A 22,766-nucleotide genomic window follows, 5' to 3' on the forward strand; every position below is an offset into this window, starting at 1 on the left:
CCCTCCTTGCGGTGCTGCTGTGAGAACAGGTGAGTGATGCCCGGGACGTGGCCCTTGGGACGCCAGCTCAGGGAGAGGACCCTGAAGCACCTCCCCAGCTTTTTGGTTCACAGACGGGCTTGATCACCCCCTTCCCAGGAGGAAGGGCTACTGGGTGCTTATTGTCCTCTCCTCTGTCTTCAGAGGACCCTGGGGGGGGGACCCACCATGATCTCACCCCCCCCTTTTCTTAATATTTAGCTTAATTTTATTCATGCTTGCCTTGGAATGGGGAATAGGTCATCCAGTCAAATATACAGTAAAGACAAACATGTCCTATCACGTACAGTCTTGAACTGCAGCGCGATGTACCTTAAGGACTCCCATCCTCCCTTTCTTAACAGATGAGGAAACTGGACTTGGAATGAATGTTTTGGTGCCTCCACCGTGAACCCCTCACCCGCTGAAGGCAGAGCCGGGACCCTGTCTGCTCCGCCGCCCAGTCCGAGCCCCTGCGACGGGGGTCAGGTACGACCCGCGGCGTTTTTAGGGCAGAGAACAAACCTCCCTGTAGATGAGCGGATGCTCCCAGCTTCACCTTGAGCCGTGTAACACTTACGCGTCAAGAGGGGAAAACGTTCTGATGCTCAGAGAGGTCCAACTGTCAGCCTAAGGGCACAAAGCTAGGAGGGACCCGGGGGTTGGGGGGTGCAGAAGGGGCTTCCCGACTCCAGGAGACCCTCCTGTGGGCCTGTGTGTGGCTGGGGCTCTGGGCTTTGCTCCGGGACCTGAGGATGAGGCGGAGGGCGGCCCTTGGGTCGGGCCTGCGGCTGTGTGTCCTGGGGGCCTCGGCCCTACCCCAGGGGGCCCGCCCCGCCCTGCAGGGGTGCTGACGGACAGCCTTGCAGGGGCAGCAAGCGGGCGCAGGCTCGGAGCAGGCGAAGGGAAAATGACTTCTAATTAACATTTAAGACTAGGAATTGGATCGTGCGAATCCCCAACCCCCATCTCTTCAGCTTCTGCTGATTGTTCTTGATGAAGCTCGATAAAATTAGCCAGGCTGTGCAGGGGGTGCGGCCAGGCCTGGGCCTTCGCCCGCCCACCACCACTGAGCCCAGCAGACGGTGTCCTGGGGCCCTGCCTTCCACCCGTCCCGAGGGGGACATGTCATAACGTGTGACCCTGGGACATTGGCAACCCCAGCCATGCCAATCCACACACATCCACGCCGCTGCCCCACAGCCCTGACAGTAAGCAGGCTGGGCCTCGATGTGCTCTCCTGGCCTCCAGGGCCCGGGCCTGGCTGAGGCCGACTGGGGTGGAGGAGGGGCAGGGGCGACTCTGGGAAGAGGCAGCCGTTCCGAAAGCCTGGGAGCATCCTCCTGAGGAACAGTCCCGGGAACCAGGCTGTGCCCACCTTTCCTTCATCCAGGCATGCAGGCAGGAGGAACTTCCCCCTGGGATGTGCCCCAAGGCACATCCCTGGGTCACATGCAAACTCCCTCCTGGGTCTCACTGTAATTCCAGGGCTGCCCCTTTTTCAGGCGTGTGTGCGGATCCGGGGGTATCTTGTTGATCATCTCCCCTCCCCTCGTGTGGACACCCCAGCGCCAACAGGTCAGGAAGGTGCACCGCCCCCTCCTTTTCTCTGCCCCATCACTTCCTCACAGGCCATCTAGGACCCGGCCTTTCTAGGGCATCAGCGGGTGTTTGCAGGGCGGCTGGCGTGCAGAAGGGCAGACGAGGTTCAGGCTAGAAGCTGGAGGAGCCACACAAGGGTCAGGTCAGGGCTGACCAGGGCTCGTCAAAGCCAGATCAGGGCTCGGGACAGTGGGCGCAAGTGGTCCCCCGCAGACCTGCCCTGCGGGAGCTCAGGTGTGAGGGCAGCCTCGGGGCCCCTCTCTGGAGCTGCAGAAACCCGGGAAGGCAGGGCTGCTCCATCTCAGAAGGGGACAGGAGACACACTTGGGGTCTTGAAGGACAGAGGTGTGGTGCGAAGGTGGGCCCGAGGAAGCAGGAGATGTGGGTTGGCCTCTGTCTCACTGTGTGACCTCGGGTAGCCCGGAATTACCCCTCTGGGCCTCAGGTTCCTGACGGAGAAAACCCTCTTTTTAGGAAATACACTCAGAAGCCTTTAGATGTGAGGGCATCATGCATACTACTGATTCCCAAGCAGCTCAGAAAGAATTCTGTGGGCACACCTACAGGGAGAAGCAGGCACACACAGCATGGCACCGACAGGGTCGATGTGCGCAGCTCTTCTTTTTGTTTGCTTTAATTGCAATACAGTTGATTTACAATGTGTGTTAGTTTCAGGTGTAGAGCACAGTGACTTAGTTTTACACATATTTATGTCTATTCTTTTTCAGATTCTTTCCCCATACAGGTTATTAAAAAATGTTGAGTCGAGTTCCCTGTGTTATACGGTAGGTCCTTGTTCTTTATCTATTTTATATATAGTAGTGTGTATACGTTAATCCCAACCTCCTGAATTATCCCCCGGCCCTTTGGTAACCATAAGTTTGTTTTCTATGTCTACGAGTCTGTTTCTGTTTTGTAAATAAGTTCATTTGTATCATTCTTTTAGTTTCCATATATAAGTGATATCATATGATATTTGTCTTTCTCTGTCTGACTTCACTTACTATGATCATCTCTAGGTCCATCCATGTTGCTGCAAATGGCATTATTTCATTCTTTTTTTATAGCTGAGTAATATTCCATTGTATATATGTACCATATCTTCTTTATCCATTCATCTGTCGATGGACATTTAGGTTGCTTCCATGTCTTGGCTATTGTAAATGGTGCTGCAGTGAACACTAGGGTGCATGTATCTTTTCACATTATGGTTTTCTCCAGATAAATGCCCAGGAGTGGGATCGCTGGGTCATATGGTAGTTCTATATTCATTTTTTTAAGGAACCTCCATACTGTTCTTCATAGTGGCTACACCAATTTACATTCCCACCAACAGTGCAAGAGGGTTCCCTTTTCTCCACACCCTCTCCAGCATTTGCTGTTTGTAGATTTTCTGGTGATTTCCATTCTAACTGGTGTGAGGTGATACTTCATTGCAGTTTTGATTTGCATTTCTCTAATTAGTGATGTTGAACATCTTTTCATGTGCCTTTTTGCCATCTGTATGTCTTCTTTGGAGAAATTTCTACTTAGGTCTTCTGCCCATTTTTTGATTGGGTTTTCTTGATATTGAGCTGCATGAGCTGTTTGTGTATTTTGGAGATGAATCCCTTGTCAGTCGCTTCATTTGAAAATATTTTCTCCCATCCCATAGGTTGTCTTTTCGTTTTCTTTATGGTTTCCTTTGCTACGCAAAAGCTCTTAAGTTTAATTAGGTCCCACGTGTTTTATTTTTGTTTTTGTTTTCATTACTCTGGAAGATGGATCCAAAGATGTATTGCTGCGATATGTCAAAGGGTGTCCTCCCTATGTTTTCCTCTAGGAGTTTTATAGTATCCGGTCTTATGTTGAAGTCTTTAATCCATTTTGAATTTATTTTTTGTATATTGTTAGAGAATGTTCTAATTTCATTCTTTTACATGTAGCTGTACAGTTTCCCCAGCACTACTTACTGAAGAGATTGTCTTTTCTCCCTTGTATATTCTTGCCTTCTTTGTCGTAGATTAATTGACCATAGGTGTGTGGGTTTATTTGTGGGCTTTCTATCCTGTTCCATTGATCTACATTTCTGTTTTTGTGCAAGTACCATGCTGTTTTGATTACTGTAGCTTTGTAGTATAGTCTGAAGTCAGGGAGCCTGATTCCTCCAGCTCTGTTTTTCTTTCTTAAGATTGCTTTGGCTATTCGGGGTCTTCTGCGTTTTCATACAAATTTTAAAACTTTTTGTTCTAGTTCTGTGAAAAATACCATAGGTAATTTGATAGGGATTTCACTGAGTCTGTAGATTACCTTGGGTAGTATAGTCATTTTGACAGTATTGATTCTCCCAATCCAAGAACTTGGTATATGCTTCCATCTGTTTATGTCATCTTCAGTTTCTTTCATCAGCATCTTACAGTTTTTGGAGTACAGTTTTTTTTTTTTTTTTTTTTTTCTTTCCTCCTTAGGTAGGTTCATCCCTGGGTATTTTATTCTTTTTGATGCCATGGTAAATGGGATTGTTTCCTTAATTTCCCTTTCTGATCTTCTGTTGTTAGTGTATAGAAATGCAACAGATTTCTGTGTATTAATTTTGTATCCTGCAACTTTACCAGATTCACTGATGAGCTCTAGTAGTTTTCTGGTAGCATCTTTAGGATTCTCAATGTATAGTGTAATGTCATCTGAAAATGGTGACAGTTTTGCTTCTTCTTTTCCAGTTTGGATCCCTTTTATTTCTTTTTCTTTTCCAATTGTTGTGGCTAGGACTTCGAAAACTATGCTGAATAAAAGTGGCAAGAGTGGACATCCTTGTCTTGTTCTTTTAAAATTTATTTTTATTTTATTTTTGGCTGCATTGGGTCTTTGTTGCTGTGCACAGGCTTTCTCTAGTTGAGGCGAGCAGGGGCTACTCTTGCTGTGGTGTGTGGGCTTCTCATTGCAGTGATTTCTCTTGTTGCAGAGCACAGGCTCTAGGCGCATGGGCTTCAGTAGTTGTGGCATGTGGGCTCAGTAGTTGTGGCACACGGGCTTAGTTGCTCCGTGGCATATGGGATATTCCCACACCAGGGCTTGAACCCGTGTCCCCTGCATTGGCAGGTAGATTCTTAACCACTGCACCACCAGGGAAGTCCCTTTGTCTTGTTCTTGATCTTAGAGGAAATGCTTTCAGCTGTGATGATGTTAGCTGTGGGTTTGTCATATATGGCCTTTATTATGTTGAGGTAGGTTCCCTCTATGCCTACGTTCTGGACATTTTTTTTTAAACATAAATGGGTGTTGAATTTTATCAGAAGTTTTTTCTGCATCTACTGAGACGATCGTATGGTTTTTATTCTTCAATTTGTTAATGTGGTGTATCACACTGATTGATTTGCAGATATTGAAAAATCCTTGCATCCCTGGGATGGATCCCACTTGATCATGGTGTATGATCCTTTTAATGTTTTGTTGGATTCGGTTTGCTAGTGTTTTGTTGAGGATTTTTGCGTCTGTGTTCATCAGTGATATTGGCCTGTAATTTTCTTTTTTTTGGAAGTATTTTTGTCTGGTTTTGGTATCAGAGTGATGGTGGCCTCATAGAATGAGTTTGGAAATGTTCCTTCTTCTGCAATTTTTTGGAATAGTTTCAGAGGGATAGGTGTTAACTCTTTTCTAAATGTTTGATACATTGCACCTGTGAAACCATCTAGTCCTGGACTTTTGTTTGTTGGGAGTTTTTAAATCACAGATTCCATTTCAGTACTTGTAACTGGTCTGTTCATATTTTCTATTTCTTCCTGGTTCAGTTTGGGAGATTGTACCTTTCTAAGAATTTGTTCATTTCTTCCAGGTTGTCCAATTTATTGCCCTATAGTTGCCTGTAGTAGTCTCTTGTGGTCCTTTGTATTTCTGTGGTGTCAGTTGTAATGTCTCCTTTTTCATTTCTAATTTTATTGATTTGAGTACTCTCCCTTTTTTTCTTGATGGGTCTTGCTAAAGTTTTATTAATTTTGTTTATCTTTTCAAAGAACCAGCTTTTACTTTAAATGATTATTTTTTATGGTTTTCTTAGTCTCTATTTCATTTATTTCTGCTCTGATCTTTATCATTTCTTTCCTTCTACTAACTTTGGGTTTTGTTTGTTCTTCTTTTTTAGTTGCTTTAATGTAAGGTTAGGTTGTTTGAGATTTTTCTTTTTCCTGAGGTAAGCTTGTATCGCTATAAACTTTCCTCTTAGAACTGCTTTTGCTGCATTCCATAGCTTTTGGATCATAGTGTTTTCATTTTCTTTTGTCTCTAGGTATTTTTTGATTTCCTCTTTGATTTCTTCAGTGATCCATTGGTTGTTCACTAGCATATTGCGTAGCCTCCATGTGTTAGTGTTTTTTTGCAGTTTTTTTTCCTTGTAGTTGATTTCTAATCTTATAGTGTTGTGGTTGGAAAAGATGCTTGGTATGATTTCAATTTTCCTAAATTTACTGAGGCTCACTCTGTGGCCCAGCACGTGATCTATCCTGGAGAATGTTCCGTGTGCACTTGAAAAGAATGTGTATTCTGCTGCTTTCGGATAGAATGCTCTATAGATATCAATTAAGTGCATCTGGTCTAATGTGTCATTTAAGGCTTGTGTTTCCTTATTGATTTTCTGTCTGGATGATCTGTCCATTGATGTAAGTGGGGCATTGAAGTCCCCCACTATTATTTGTTTACTGTCAATTTCTCCTTTTATGTCTGTTAACATTTGCCTTATATTATTGAGGTGCTCCTATGTTGGGTGCATATATATTTACAATTGTTATATCTTCTTCTTGGATCGATCCCTTGATCATTATGTAGTGTCCTCCTTTGTCTCTTGCAGTAGTCTTTATTTTAAAGTCCATTTTATCTGATATGAGTATTGCTACTCCAGCTTTCTTTTGATTTCCATTTGCATGGAATACCTTTTTCCACCCCCTTTTCAGTCTGTATGTGTCTCTAGGTCTGAAGTGGGTCTCTTGTAGACAACATATATATGGGTCTTGTTTTTGTATCCATTCAGCCAGTCCACATCTTTTGGTTGGAGCATTTAAGCCATTTACATTTAAGGTAACTGTTATTATTATTATTATTTTTGTGGTATGCAGGCCTCTCACTGCTGTGGCCTCTCCCATTGCACAGCACAGGCTCCGGATGCGCAGGCTCAGCAGCCATGGCTCACGGGCCCAGCTGCTCCGCGGCATGTGGGATCCTCACAGACCGGGGCAGGAACCCGTGTCCCCTGCATCGGCAGGCAGACCCTCAACCACTGCGCCACCAGGGAAGCCCCCACTTAAGGTAATTATTGATATGTATGTTCTTATTGGCATTTTGTTAATTGTTTTGGATTTGTTTTTGTAGGTCTTTTTTCTTCCTTTCTTCTTTTGTTCTCTCTTATGATTTGATGACTATCTTTAGTGTTGTGTTTGGATTTCTTTTTTGTGTGTATATCTATTATAGATTTTTGGTTTGTGGTTACCATGAGGTTTTGATATAGCAATCTATATCAATATATGATTGTTTTAAATTGCTGATCTCTTAATTTCAAACACACTTCCAGTATCCTGCATTTGTATTCTCTTCTCACGACTGCTGGTGTTGATATCATACTTGTGTGTGGATGATTTCCTACCTTTACTGTATGTTTGCCTTTACTGGTGAGCTTTCCCATTTCATCATTTTCTTGTTTCTAGTTGTGGCCTTTTCTTTTCCACTTAGAGAAGTTCCTTTAGTGTCTGTTGTAAAGCTGGTTTGGAGGTGCTGAATTCTCTTAGCTTTTGCTTGTCTATAAAGCTTGTCTATAAAATGAGAGCCTTGCTAGGCAGAGTATTCTTGCTTGTAGGTTTTTTCATCACTTTAAATATATCCTGCCACTCCCTTCTGGCCTGCATAGTCTCTGCTGAAAAAATTCAGCTGATAATCTTATGAGGATTCCTTTGTATGTTATTTGTTGCTTTTAATATTTTCTCTGTCTTTAATTTTTGTCAGTTTGATTTCTATGTGTCTTGGCATGTTCCTCTTGGGTTTATCCTGTATCAGACACTCGGTGCTTCCTAGACTTGGGTGACTGTTTACCTTCCCATGTTAGGGAAATTTTCAGCTATTATCTCTTCAAATATTTTCTCAGGCTCTTTCTCTCTTTTCTCCTTCTGGGACCCCTATAATGCAAATGTTGGTGTGTTGAATGTTGTCCCAGAGGTCTCTTAACCTGTCCTTCTTTCTTTTCATTCTTTTTTCTTTATCCTGTTCCACAGTGGTGATTTGCCCCATTCTGTCTTACAGCTCACTTACCCATTCTTCTGCCTTATTTAGTCTGCTATGGATTCCTTCTAGTGTATTTTTCATTTCAGTTATTATATTCTTCAATTCTGGTTGTTCTTTATATTTTCTAATTCTTTGTTAAAAATTTCTTGTATCTTCTCACTCTGTGCATCCATGCTTTTTCCGAGATCTTGGATCATCTTTATGCTCATTACTCTGAAGTCTTTCTCTGGTAGATTGCCTATCTCCACTTCACTTAGTTGTTCTTCTGGGGTTTTACCTTGTTCCTTCGTCTGGGATATATTCCTCTGCCATCTCATTTTGTCTAACTAACTTTCTGTGATTGCAGTTTCCGTCCGCAGGCTGCAGGGTTGTATTTCCTCTTGCTGCTGGTGTCTGCCCTCTGGTGGGTGAGGCTGGTCTAAGGGGCTTGTAGGGCTTGTGCAGGCTTCCTGGTGGGAGGGACTGGTGCCTGCCCACTGTGGGGGTGGAGCTGGGTCTTGTCCCTCTGGTGGGCAGGGCTGTGTCAAGGGGTGTGTCTAGGGGTGGCTGTGGCTCAGGAAGTCTTTAGGCAGCCTGTCTGCTGGTGAGTGAGGCTGAGTTCCTGCCCTGCTGGTTGCTTGGCCTGAGGCATCCCGGTGCTGGAGCCAGGCTGTTGGGTGGGGCCGGGTCTTGGTGCTGGTGAGATGTCTGCCTCCTCGACAGTTCACATACACTCCCGGACATCGCCACCACCAGTGTCCACATCCCCAGGGAGAGCCACAGCCATACCCTGCCTCCCCAGGAGACCCATCAAGAGCAGCAGGGAGGGCTTCCCTGGTGGCGCAGTGGTTGAGAGTCCGCCTGCCGATGCAGGGGACACGGGTTTGTGCCCCGGTCCGGGAAGATCCCACATGCCGCGGAGCAACTAGGCCCGTGAGCCATGGCTGCTGAGCCTGCGCGTCCGGAGCCTGAGCTCCGCAATGGGAGAGGCCACAACGGTGAGAGGCCCACATACCGCAAAAAAAAAAAGAGCAGCAGGTAGATCCAGCCCCGTGTCCTATGAAGTCACTGCTCTTGCCCTGGGGAGCCAGTACATGTCATACCTTTTGTGCATCCTCCAAGAGTGGGCTCTCTGCTTCCCTGTGGAGCTGTGGAGTCCAGTGGAGCTCCTGCAGTCAGGCCCTGTTGGCTTTCAAAACCAAATGCTCTGGGAGCTCCTCCTCCTGATGCCAGACCCCCAGGCTGGGGAGCCTGATTGGGGCTCAGAACTCTCACTCCTGTGATATAATTATTCTCCAGTTTGTGAACTGCCCACCCAGGGGGTATGGGATTTGATAATATTCTGAGTGTGCCCCTCCTACCATCTTGTTGTGGTTTCTTCTTTATATCCTTGGATGTAGACTATCTTTTTTGGCTGGGTCCAGTCTTTTTTATTTTTTTAAATTTATTTTATTTTTGGCTGCGTTGGGTCTTCATTGCTGCACGTGGGCTTTCTCTAGTTGTGGCGAGCGGGGGCTACTCTTCATTGTGGTGCACGGGCTTCTCACTGTGGTGGCTTTCTGTTGCGGAGCGTGGGCTCCAGGCGCACAGCCTCAGTTGCTCCGCGACATGTGGGATCTTCCCGGACCAGGGCTCGAACCTGTGTCCCCTGCATTGGCAGGCGATTCTTAACCACGGCGCCACCAGGGCAGCCCCAGTCTTTCTTTTTTATTGATGACTGACTGTTCAGCAGCTAGTTGTGATTTCGGTGCTTTTGTGTTAGGAGGCGAGCTCAAGGCCTTCTACTCTACCATCTTGTCTTCTCTCTGTGAGGCTATTCTTTTCCCTGTTTCTATTCTTGCAACTTTTCTGTGAGTTTGAAATTATTTCTAAACACATGCTGAAAAAATTCCAAGGCCGTTCGGAATCTGTGGATATGGAAAGGTCTTCAAGACATATAAGCGGAAAAACCAAAAACAACGCAAGGGTCAGAGTGAAAACACAAGGGGCTCCTCCTCAAAGTAAGTCATTTTATACCTTTTAAGGTGCTGTACCGTGTGTGTCAATTACCTAACCACATACTCAAGCTAATTTTTAAAAAAGAGATAGATAATGATTAAGTGAAGCCAGGTGAGGCAATGAAAACTTGTTCCTAAAAGTTCCAAAGGGTCCAAGCTGAGAACAGAAAAAACCCAGATGGGCGGGGCCCTATCTGACTGAACTGATACAACAACAAAGAAGGATCCCAGAGGCCTTATGCCACAGGATGGGAGGCTACAGGGAATCGTGTGTTCTGTGTGACTCCGTTTATATGACGTCCTAGCACAGGTAAAGCTCACCTTGGACGATGGGCCTGGGTTGCTGCCGGCCAGGGGGAAGGTTTCACTCAAGATTTGCGCCTCATACTGTAGGCACATCAGACCTCAGTGCAGCGAGCAATGAGCTGCTCTCCTCATGTCCAGACCCCCTGGGACGCTGCTCCCGAGCCCTTCCTGCCACTGCCCATGGAGAGCAAACAGAACGGAAGCCATCCCACCTAACCAGGGGGCAGAGGCCTGAGCAGCTCCCTCTCAGGTGAGGTGACCTGCCATCTTCCCACCAGATGGCGCTGTGCCCTCATGGCTGAGGCTGCCCTCCTCTGGCTTGGTCCAGCCGGACACAGAGCCTAGGACTCTGAGATGCCTCATTGCAGGGATGTGGGATTTGGGGACTCCAGAATTTGGAGCCTGTTGCAGGGTGGTGGGGAAGCAGGATGAGGGCACGCGGGGACGCTGTGGTGGGGCTCCCTGCGAGGGGCTCTGACCTGAGAGATGCCTTCACGGCAAGCTGGCCCACCCACACTGGGAGAATGAGGGGTCTCCTCTCTGTACCCACCCCCACACTGTGGCATGAGAGCACAGCTTCTGGGGCTCAACCCCAGCTGCTCCACTAGTGGGCTGAGTGGCTCTGGACAAGTGACTTAGCCTCTCTGAGCCTCAGCATCCTCCTCCATAACTGGGTCCCGAGCCTCATGGGGCTGGTGGGGACCAGAGGTTGACCAGGAAGCCCAGGCTGCTGCCTGGTGGAGCGGGGCGGGGGGTAGCTCCACAGCTTGCCTCGCGCTCCAGTTCTCTTGTTACTGTTACTGCTGTTACTCTCTCATCCACTCGGTGCCACGGGGGTGGGGGTGAGGCTCAGAGAAGGCAGCCCTGACCCCCTGGGGGGAGGGGCGGCCTCCACCTCCCAGCACTGCCCTGGGAGTCCTCGCTGACCCTCCCCCCTGCCCATCTGGTCCCCTGCATCTGCCGCATTTCTGGACGGGCACCCACAGGGTGGGTATATGTTCCCATCCTGTCAGCAGCCCCACTCCGGGGGGCGTGGCCCCAAAGGCGCAGCTCCTCTGGGATTCAGAGGAAGTGGGAGCCGGTGGCTCGTGGCTCTGTGATCCCTCAGCTCTGCCGCTAGGGCGTTCCTGTGGTCATTTAGGTTCTGGGCAGCCTGGCACGTGGCCTGGTCCCAGCCCGCCAGCCGTGCCTGAAGGGGCAGGACGTACAATGTGTCCCCACGCCCCGCTGCCCCCCTGCTGATGGTGGGCCAGCTACGGTCCTGCCACAGGGACCTGCCCTGTCCCCAGGCATCCCCAGACAGCCCTGCCTTGCACGCAGCCATGCACACACCCCACACTGGCGGACCCTGGAGCCCAAACACCGCTGGCCAACTCCTCCGGATTCAGGAGGAGTGTCCTGGGAGCCTCTCCAGGTGGCAGCCAGTGCTCAGTATCGGGGCCTGCAGACCCCTGGAGCTCCTCTCTCGCTCAGACCCCCGCCACTCGGGGCCTTTGTTAACAGCCTGTCTATTTGTCTGTCAAGCTCCTTCCATCAGGTGGCAGCAGAGAGAGAAGCAACCCAAACGCCCGGGAACTGTCTCCGAGGGGACGTGCACTCACCGTGCTGGCAGTGAACTCGGGTGGGTTGTCGTTCACGTCTGTCACCGTGATGATGGCTGTGGCCGTGTTGGAGAGGCCATAGTTCAGGTTTCCTTCCATGTCTGTGGCTTGAACAATGACTGTGTACTGCTGAACTTTCTAGAAGGGGATGAGGGGAGGAACAGAGCATCAGTTTGGGTTTTAGTTTACAGGCTGTTTATACTTTCATTAAAGAAATACGTTCCCTGGACGGACTCAGCGGGGTCCCCTTCCTGCCCCGGGGTGCTGGCTGCAGGGCGCTCGGCAGGTGACCTGGCAGAAGAAAGTTCTCACTTGTGGTGGGTGGCGAGGTCTCTGCCTACATCTCAGTGCCTGGCTTCCACGGGTGTAGATCGAGGTAGAAAGAAGGAAAAGGGGGCCTGGACCACACAGCACGCTGTGCTGGGTTTGGCAGACCAGGGGTGGACAGTTTGGAAAGAGGGGCAACCCCCAGACGTGTGTCTGCAGGGACCTCATTTCTTTAGCATCCTCAGTGTCTAGTTCAGCCTCAGTCCAGAAATTCAAACAGGAGAAGGGAAGTCAAGCCGTCTCCCCTCTCTCTGCAGGCACACAGACACCAGCACACTATGTGTCTGAACACAGCCTGGAAGGACTGGTTAGCGTTCAGATGCAGGTGTGAATTTTAAAAGGCAAATGATGCTTCATGGGGACGGCAAATTTCACTGGGCGCTGAAGGGGCCCCCCAGCCCTCACCTGGACCCACTGGTGCAGCAACCCCAGGTCAGCAGAGGGGGCCTTTCCACACCCTTGTTCTGAGCAGAGGCCACAGGTGTTTCCACTGTGACAGGTGAGGACGAGCCTGGTGGGCAGCTCTCTGCTGGGACCACAGCCCACCTCTCACTGGCACCATTAGGGAGGGAGGGTTCTGGGGTCCAGGGCAGAAAGGGACCTTCTGAGGAATGAATGATCCCAAGTCCCCCTCCCCTGAGAGGTTCAGGGAAGAGCCCACTTCTCAGCCCCATGATTCTGGGAAATGTGCTCAGGATCCCTGGGGGCTCTGGCAGGAACTATAAACAGCAGACGGTCACAAACTGCCACTCTCTCTCCCTCCCTCCATCCACTCCTCCATCCATGAGTCCCTCCATCTCCCTCTCTCCTTCCCAGACCCACAGCCCATGTGGGGAAAGCAGGACAGCCGCGTGTAAATCAATGAAATTAGAACACTCCCTCTCACACCATACACATAAATAAACTCAAAATGGCTTGAAGACTTAGACGTGACACCATAAAACTAGAAGAGAACATAGGCAAACCATTCTCTGACATAAATCGTAGCAACGTTTTCTTAGGTCAGTCTCCCCAGGCAATAGAAATAAAAGCAAAAATAAACAAATGTTAGCTTTTGCACAGCAAAGGAAATGATAAACAAAATGAAAAGACAACCTACAGACTGCCAGCAAATATTTGCAAATGATGCGACCGACCGACAAGGGCTTAATCTCCAAAATATACAAACAGCTCACAACTCAATAACAAAAAACCAAACAACCCAATCAAAAAATGCACAGAAGACCTAAATAGACATTTCTCCAAAGAAGACATATAAATGGCCAAGAGGCACGTGAAAAGATGCTCAACGTCGCTAATTATTAGAGAAATGCAAATCAAAATTACAAAGAGATACCACCTCACAGCAGTCAGAATGGCCATCATCAAAAAGTCTACAAACAACAAATGCTGGAGAGGGTGTGGAGAAAAGGGAACCCTCCTACACTGTTGGTGAGAATGTAAATTGGTACAACCAATGGAGAACAGTATGGAGGTTCCTTAAAAAAACTAAAAATAGAGTTACTGTATGATCCTGCGATCCCACTCCTGGGCATATACCCAGAGAAAACCATAACCTGAAAAGATACATGCGCACCCCAATGTCCACGGCAGCACTGTATACAATAGCCAAGACATGAAAGCAACTTAAATGTCCATGGACAGATGAATGGATAAAGAAGATGTGGTACATATATACATGGAATACTACTCAGCCATAAAAAAGAATGAAATGATACCATTTACAGCAACATGGATGGGCCTAGAGGTGATCATACTAAGTGAAGTAAGTCAGAGAAAGACAAGTATCATATGATATCACTTATATGTGGAATCTTAAAAAAAAAGGTACAAATAAACTTATTTACAAAACAGAAACAGACTCACAGACACAGAAAACAAACTTAGCAAAGGGGAAAGGGAGGGGAGGGATAAATTAGGAGTTTGGGATTAACAGATTCACACTACTGTATATAAAATAGATAATCAACAAGTTCCTACTGTATGGCGCACGGAATTATATTCGATATCCTGTAATAAACCATAATGGGAAAGAATATGAAAAAGGATATATGGCTTTATATACGTATAACTGAATCACTTTGCGGCACACCTCAAACTAACACAACATTGTAAATCAATTGTACTTCAATAAAAAAACAAGACGTTTGGTGGCCCTAGGCTCTGACATCAGGCATCACAGACCAGGTACCTCCCAGACAGGCCACACGGTGATGCCACAAACTTCTCAGGGAATGAGGGCCGGGGAAATCAGGGAGGCTTCCAGGAGGTGGTGGGCTGTTCTGCCCAGAGGTGACAGGATGAGTGAGGGCTGAGTGGAGGGTGTGGACCAGAGCTGGGGGGTGGCTCGGGGGACTCACACTGTCTCCCACCCAGACGGATGCCTGGCCTCCACCTCTGTCAGCGCTGCAGTCCACGTGCCCAGGGCCGGTGTGCAGCTTGGGGGTGGCGGTGCTAACTTCCTGCCCCCCCCCCCCGGCTCTTATTCCAAGAGGCCTCCCCCAGGAGTGAGCCTCTCAGAGGAGCAGGAAACAGCTCCTTGGCACACAGCTGGGGCGTCCCTTCAAGGGCTGAAATATCTGGAGGAGGAGAGTGAGCACATTGGGGCCCCTAAACAGGCTCCTAGGAAAGGGGCAAGAGGGCAGGGGCCCTGGTGCCGTGCTGGGCTCAGGGTCCCCACCTGGGAGATGGGGCAGGGCCACGTGCCCGAAATCGTGAGTGGGAAAGCAGTTCCAAGACCAGGACAGTCACTGCTCTTCCCCCGTCACCTGCTCTGACACCGGCCAGACCCTGGGGACCCACCTCATGCTGGGCCCGTGTTCCCGCTGCCAAGAACCAGCTGTGACGGTGCCTCCAGGGGACCCCCTCCCCCGCCACAGAATGGACCTGCCCTCCTCACAGCCCCACAGTCCTTGGGGTCAGCCCCTCTGACAGTCACTCAACAAACATGGGCCTGACTGTCCTCGGAGACGGAAAGCACCCCGAGGTCGGCCTCCCACTCAGGCTGGGCCCCTGGAAGCCCAGCCTGGAGCCGGTGCACAGAACGCACTCGGTCCGTGCTCGTGACGTGAACTGAGCGCACGTCTAAACAGCTGATGTTGTTTTCTGTGAACGTGGTTAGAACCTGCACCCAAGGAGACATGAACAAATCAAAGAAATAGCTTACAACTGCTTGGGCGCTACGTCATACCTTGAAAGTTTTCTCACAAAAGATTAACTCTTGCCTCCTTCCCTTCTTCCTCTCTCCGTTGTCCATCTACCTGCCCAAGTACTCATCCATCCATCCTGCATCCATCCACCCATCCATCCATCCATCCACCCATCCATCCACCCATCCATCCACCCATCCACCCATCCACACATCCATCCATCCACCCATCCACCCATCCATCCATCCTGCATCCATCCACCCATCCACACATCCTTCATCCATCCATCCTTCATGTATAGGGACCCCTCCCTCTGTCAGGTGGATCACAACCACCCAGTGAGGTGGCGAGCTCCTCTCAACTGTTCACGAGATAAATGAACTCAGGGAGCGGGGAGAGGCTTCCCCTGGAGGTGCCAGCAGAGCCAGTTCTTGAAAGGAGAGTGTGGCGCTCACCAGAGAGGGAAGCGGGGACAGGCACGATGTGGGTCCCCAGGGTCGGGGTGGTGTTGGGGCAGGTGAGGGGGAGAAGCACGGTGACTGTCCCGGGCTAGGAAGTGCTTTCCTTTCCTGCTCACTCTTTGGTGATGTGGCCCTGCCCCATCTCACAGGTGGGGACGCTGAATCTCATGATGTCCCCAGTGGCACACAGCAAACCAGAGGCTGCTGGAGTGGCCGCTGGGATTCCTGATGTGGGTTGGCGCCTCTGTGACGGATGAATACAGATGGCTCCGTGTTGCCCAGGCAGCGACGTCAGCCCAGATGCTAGTAGGCCTCTTTCTGAATGTGGCACAGAAGGTACCCAAGGGCATGGCAGCGCCATCCTTAACCCGCTTCCCCCCGACAGCTGCACGGTCAGGATCCACCTCCATGTGTGTGGACAGGTGCATGCTCAGAAATCCATCGGGCCCTTGACATCAGGACCTCGCTCAGGGCAGGGGTCCCTCCTTCGTGACCCCAGCAGGGAATAAGTGCCCCTCCCTCTTGCCCATCAAAGGCAGCTGGTCACCTCTGGTCACTGCTGCCTCAGCTGGGACATGGCAGCGACAGGCTGGGGACAGTACCAGTGCCAGGGTGGGTGGACCGACAAAAAACCCAAACCTCAGGTCCCCACGTGCCCTTGGCGAGGGTCCTGCCCAGAGCATCCCGGATCCAGCTAGGCCTGAAGGCGCCCTTTGTGTTCAATTACATGAGCCAGTCATTCCTCTGTGTTGTTTGATCCGGTCGGAGCTGGTTTCTGTCCTCTGCCACAGCAGGGGGTCTGACTGTCCCCCGTTACTGTCATTCTTTTTGTGAGGGACATTATCATGGGAAGAACAGTGGGACGGCCGGGCACCTAATGCAGGAAGAGAACAGGATTCTGCTGATGTTTTCCCAGCACCACTGTCCCCGACCCTCTGGGGCCCCGATGGGGCCTGAGGGCAGACTCGGGGCCCGACTGTCGTGGCCTCAGTCGGGGTGTCGTGGTGAGGGCTCCGCCATCTAGCCTCGCCAGAGTCACCCCCACAGTGTAGACAGACACCATGCCCTCCGTCCAGTTCTGTCTTAGATTATCCCTTACAGCTAAGGCGTTCTTGTACTTCAATAAACACATTTAGAAGCGGTTTATGCCACTGCTATAAATGGCAAACGAGCATCACCTGCCACAAATAGAAATTAGTCCTAAACACGACTGTGTATTTTTAAAGGTCCATCTGTGAACGTCCAGGCCCAGTGCACGAAGCACATGGGGGGGTCCAGGCCGACGGAGCCACGCGACACCCCCCGCAGTGGCTGCCCGTCACCTCTCGCCATGTAGAGAGACACGCAGGCTGAGCGGGGCCCGCCCCACCCCGGCTGGCCCACCCCGGCGGGTCCACCCCGGCTGGTCCACCCCGGCTGGTCGGCTGACACGGAGCGCGTCCCAGGGCTCCTCCGTTAGGACCCGTCCTGGCTCTGTTCCCTGGGCAGAAGCAGAGGCCGACAGGCCACCCGTCCCGGGGCAGGCGGGGCCCGCTGGCCGCACGCTCTCTCCTCCGCTGCCACCCACGGGGCCTCCCTGCTGCCCCCCAAAGCCACGGTGCCCTCCAGGCCGGTGCAGGGCTGTTGCGCCTGCCCCAGCACTCCGCTCGCCCCCATCAGCAAGGCCTTCCCTGCCTCCCCAAATAAAATACAAACGCTGCCCCGCGGCCGCTCCCCCTGCTGACCGCCCGCTCTCCCGAGACTCTGCTTCTCTTCTCAGCGTCAGCGCGGCCGCCCTCCGCCAGCTCGTGCCCCACGAGCAGGGCTCCAGAGCCCAGGACTTCACACTCAGTGCCATCTCCCTGGGGTCTAGAACACGCCTGCACGCTGTCTGTGGGTGGCGGGGACGGTGCTGCCCTCCCTGGGCACTGGCAGTGACTGTCTGTGGGCACAGCTCGGCGAGGCCGGGGGCACAGCTTGGACCAGTCTGCCCCAGGGCAGCTGGGCATAGGACAGGGGTGGGCATCAGGGATGCCCCTTGGGCTGACCCACGCCACAGGTCTGGCGGCAGAGATGTTTCCAGAGCTCAGCAGGAGGAATGGGGGAGTGGGATCCTGGGGGTCAGTGTTGAAGGGAGACCACCTCAGGGCTGGCTGCCCTCGCAGGGCTGAGGCACCCAGAGTCCCACCGCGGGGCACGCACAGGCTCTGCCAGCCCCGACGTGGAAGGCTCTGGCCAGCCTGGGGGTTCTGGAGGTGGGAGCTGGGGACGCAGAGCAGGAGGGAGCCAGCTGGGTCTCCCATCTGACCACAAATTCACCTTTGCCACCCAGGCCCTGCTTTGTACGGGCTGTCACAGGGAAGAAAACACACATAATCACAGCGCAGGAGCCCACTGTCCGGCGCGGGCAGCTTCACCCTAAACGGATCAGGCATGGGCCACGGCGGGTGGGCCTGAGACGGACAGTGCTTGGCTGCTGGGGCCTCGGCAACCCACCTCTGTTCCCACCCTGGTCTCGTCGGCCAGCAGGGATCACAGAGGTTATTCTTTGGGGGCAATAAAGACAAACCCAAATCTAAGTCCCATCAGGAGCCTCAGAACATGGAAATAGGGCCTCTGTACATAAAGTGAAGGTAAGGATTGAGACGGGACCACCTGGGTTAGGGCGGGAGACCCTCCAACACCAAAGAGCAGGGTAGGCTCCAGTGCTGGGGCACCTCAGGCCAAGCAAGCAACAGGGAGGGGACCCAGCCCCACCCATCAGCAGTCAAGAGGATTAAAGTTTTACTGAGCTCTGCCCAGCAGAGCAACAAGTCAGCTCTACCCACCACCAGTCCCTCCCATCAGGAAGCTTGTACAAGCCTCTTAGATAGCCTCATCCACCAGAGGGCAGACAGCAGACGCAAGAAGAACTACCATCCTGCAGCCTGTGGAACAAAAACCACATTCACAGAAAGATAGACAAGATGAAAAGGCAGAGGGCTATGTACCAGATGAAGGAACAAGATAAAACCCCAGAAAAACAACGAAATGGAGACAGGCAACCTTCCAGAAAAAGAATTCAGAATAATGATAGTGAAGGTGATCCAGGACCTCGGAAAAAGAATGGAGGCAAAGATCGAGAAGATGCAAGAAATGTTTAATGAAGACCTAGAAGAAATAAAGAACAAACAAACAGATGAACGATATAATAATTGAAATGAAAACTACACTAGAAGGAATCAACAGCAGAGTAACTGAGGCAGAATAACGGATAAGTGACCTGGAAGACAGAATGGTGGAATTCACTGCCATGGAACAGAAGAAAGAAAAAAGAATGAAAAGAAATGAAGACAGCCTAAGAGACCTCTGGGACAATATTAAACACAACAACATTTGCATTATAGGGGGTCCCAGAAGGAGAAGAGAGAAAGGACCCGAGAAAATATCTGAAGACATTATAGTCAAAAACGTCCCTAACATGGGAAAGGAAATAGCCACCCAAGTCCAGGAAGCTCAGAGAGTCCCATACAGGATAAACCCAGGGAGAAACATGCCGAGACACATAGTAATCAAATTGGCAAAAATTAAAGGCAAAGAAAAATTATTGAAAGCAGCAAGGGAAAAACAACAAATAACATACAAGGGAACTCCCATAAGGTTAACAGCTGATTTCTCAGCAGAAACTCTACAAGCCAGAAGGGAGTGGCATGATATACTTAAAGTGATGAAAGGGAAGAAACTACAACCAAGATTATCTACCCAGCAAGGATCTCATTCAGATTCAATGGAGAAATTAAAAGCTTTACAGACAAGCAAAAGCTAAGAGAATTCGGCACCACCAAACCAGCTCTACAACAAATGCTAAAGGAACTTCTCTAAGTGGGCAACACAAGAGAAGAAAAGGACCTACAAAAACAAACCCACAACAATTAAGAAAACGGTGATAGGAACATACATGTTGATAATTACCTTAAATGTGAATGGATTAAACGATCCAACCAAAAGACACAGGCTTGCTGAATGAATACAAAAACAAGACCCATCTATATGCTGTCTACAAGAGACCCACTTCAGACCTAGGGACACATACAGACTGAAAGTGAGGGGACGGAAAAAGATATTCCATGCAAATGGAAATCAAAAGAAAGCTGGAGCAGCAATATTCATATCAGATAAAACAGACTTTAAAATAAAGAATGTTACAAGAGACAAGGAAGGACACTACATAATGATCAAGGGATCAATTCAAGAAGAAGATATAATGATTATAAATATATATACACCCAACATAGGAGCACCTCAATACATAAGGCAACTGCTAACAGCTATAAAAGAGGAAGTCGACAGTAACACAGTAATAGTGGGGGATATCAACACCTCACTTACACCAATGGACAGATCATCCAAACAGAAAATTAATAAGGGAACACAAGCTTTAAATGACACAACAGACCAGATAGATTTAATTGATATTTATAGGACACGCCATCCAAAAACTGCAGATTACACTTTCTTCTCAAGTGCGCATGGAACATTCTCCAGGATAGATCACACCTTGGGTCACAAATCAAGCCTCAGTAAATTTAAGAAAATTGAAATCATATCAAGCGTCTTTTCTGACCACAACGCTATGAGATTAGAAATCAATTACAGGGAAAATAACATAAAAAACACAAACATCTGGAAGCTAAACAATACGTTACTAAATGACCAAGAGATCACTGAAGAAATAAAAAAATACCTAGAGACAAATGACAATGAAAACATGATGACCCAGAACCTATGGGATGCAGCAAAAGCAGTTCTAAGAGGGAAGTTTATAGCTATACAAGCCTACCTCAAGAAACAAAAAACATCTCAAGTAAACAATCTAACCTTACACCTAAAGGAACTAGAGAAAGAAGAACAAACAAAACCCAAAGTTAGCAGAAGGAAAGAAATCATAAAGATCAGAGCAGAAATAAATGAAATAGAAACAAGAAAACAAGAGCAAAGATCAATAAAACTAAAAGCTGGTTCTCTGAGAGGATAAACAAAATAGATAAACCATTAGCCTGACTCATCAAGAAAAAGAGGGAGAGGACTCAAATCAATAATATTAGAAATGAAAAAGGAAGAGTTACGACAGACACCGCAGAAATACAAAGCATCATAAGTGACTACTACAAGCGAATCTATGCCAATAAAATGGACAACCTGGAAGAAACGGACAAATTCTTAGAAAGGTATAAACTTCCAAGACTGAACCAGGAAGAAACAGAAAATATGAACAATCACAAGTAATGAAATTGAAACTGTGATTAAAAATCTTCCAACAAACAAAAGTCCAGGACTAGATGGCTTCACAGGTGAATTCTATCAAACATTTAGAGAAGCGCTAACATCCATCCTTCTCAAACTCTTCCAAAAAATTGCAGAGGAAGGAACACTCCCAAACTCATTCTATGAGGCCACCATCACCCTGATACCAAAACCAGACAAAGATACTACAAAAAAAGAAAATTACATACCAATATCACTCATGAATATAGATGCAAAAATCCTCAAGAATATACTAGCAAACAGAATCCAACAACACATTAAAAGGATCATACACCACGATAAAGTGGGATTTATCCCAGGGATGCAAGGATTCTACAATATATGCAAATCAATCAATGTGATACACCATATTAACAAATTGAAGAATAAAAACCATATGATCATCTCAATAGATGCAGGAAAAGCTTTTGACAAAATTTAACACACATTTATGACAAAAACTCTCCAGAAAGTGGGCATAGAGGGGACCTACCTCAACATAATAAAGGCCATATACAGCAAACCCACAGCAAACATCATTCTCAGTGGTGAAAAACTGAAAGCATTTCCTCTAAGTTAGGAAAAAGACAAGGATGTCCACTCTTGCCACTATTATTCAACATAGTTTTGGAAGTCCTAGCCACAGCAATCAGAGGAGAAAAAGAAATAAAAGGAACACAAATTGGAAAAGAAGAAAACTGTCACTGTTTGCAGATGACATGATACTATACATAGAGGATCCTAAAGATGCCACCAGAAAACTACCAGAGCTAATCAATGAATTTGGTAAAGTTGCAGGATACAAAATTAATGCACAGAAATCTCTTGCATTCCTATACACTAACGATGAAAAATCTGAAAGAGAAATTAAGGAAACACTCCCATTCACCACTGCAACAAAAAGAATAAAATACCTAGGAATAAACCTACCTAGGGAGACTAAAGACCTGTATGCAGAAAACCGTAAGACACTGATGAAAGGAATTAAAGATGATGCCAACAGATGGAGAGATATACCATGTTCTTGGATTGGAAGAATCAATATTGTGAAAATGACTATACTACCCAAAACATTCTACAGATTCAATGCAACCCCTATCAAACTACCAATGGCATTTTTTATTTTTTATTATTTTTTATTTTTTTATTTTTTGCGGTACACGGGTCTCTCACTGTTGTGGCCTCTCCCGTTGTGGAGCACAGGCTCCGGACATGCAGGCTCAGTGGCCATGGCTCACAGGCCCAGCCGCTCCGCCACATGTGGGATCTTCCCGGACTGGGGCACGAACCCGTGTCCCCTGCATCGGCAGGTGGGCTCTCAACCACTGTGCCACCAGGGAAGCCCCCAACGGCATTTTTTAAAGAACGAGAACAAAAAATCTTAAAATTTGTATGGAGACACAAAAGACCTGAATAGCCAAAGTAGTCTTGAGGGAAAAAAACCGGAGCTGGAGCAATCAGACTCCCTGACTTCAGACTCTACTACAAAGCTACAGTAATCAAGACAATATGGTACTGGCACAAAAAACAGAAATATAGATCAATGGAACAAGATAGAAAGCCCAGAGATAAACCCACGCACCTATGGTCAACTAATCTACGACAAAGGAGACAAGGATATACAATGGAGAAAAGACAGTCTCTTCAATAAGTGGTGCTGGGAAAACTGGACAGCTACAGATAAAAGAATGAAATTAGAACACTCCTTAACACCATACACAAAAATAAACTCAAAATGGATTAGAGACCTAAATGTATGACTGGACACTATAAAACTCTTAGAGGAAAACATAGGAAGAACACTCTTTGACATAAATCACAGAA

At 48.4% G+C, this 22,766-nt stretch overlaps 1 protein-coding gene across 2 annotated transcripts in view; it reads right to left on the bottom strand.

The window, feature by feature from the left end:
* The window catches only part of CDH4 (cadherin 4), a 559,330-nt gene that overhangs the window by 17,153 nt on the left and 519,411 nt on the right, over window positions 1-22,766 (bottom strand). For both annotated transcript variants that reach the window (XM_060120472.1, XM_060120473.1), the window contains one exon: window positions 11,744-11,881. In XM_060120472.1, the coding sequence (XP_059976455.1) occupies window positions 11,744-11,881 (138 nt within the window). The remainder of the gene's footprint in view (window positions 1-11,743; window positions 11,882-22,766) is intronic.

Source organism: Mesoplodon densirostris, chromosome 16 (assembly GCF_025265405.1).
Source record: "Mesoplodon densirostris isolate mMesDen1 chromosome 16, mMesDen1 primary haplotype, whole genome shotgun sequence".
In the NCBI taxonomy this organism is placed as follows: Eukaryota; Metazoa; Chordata; class Mammalia; order Artiodactyla; family Ziphiidae; genus Mesoplodon; species Mesoplodon densirostris.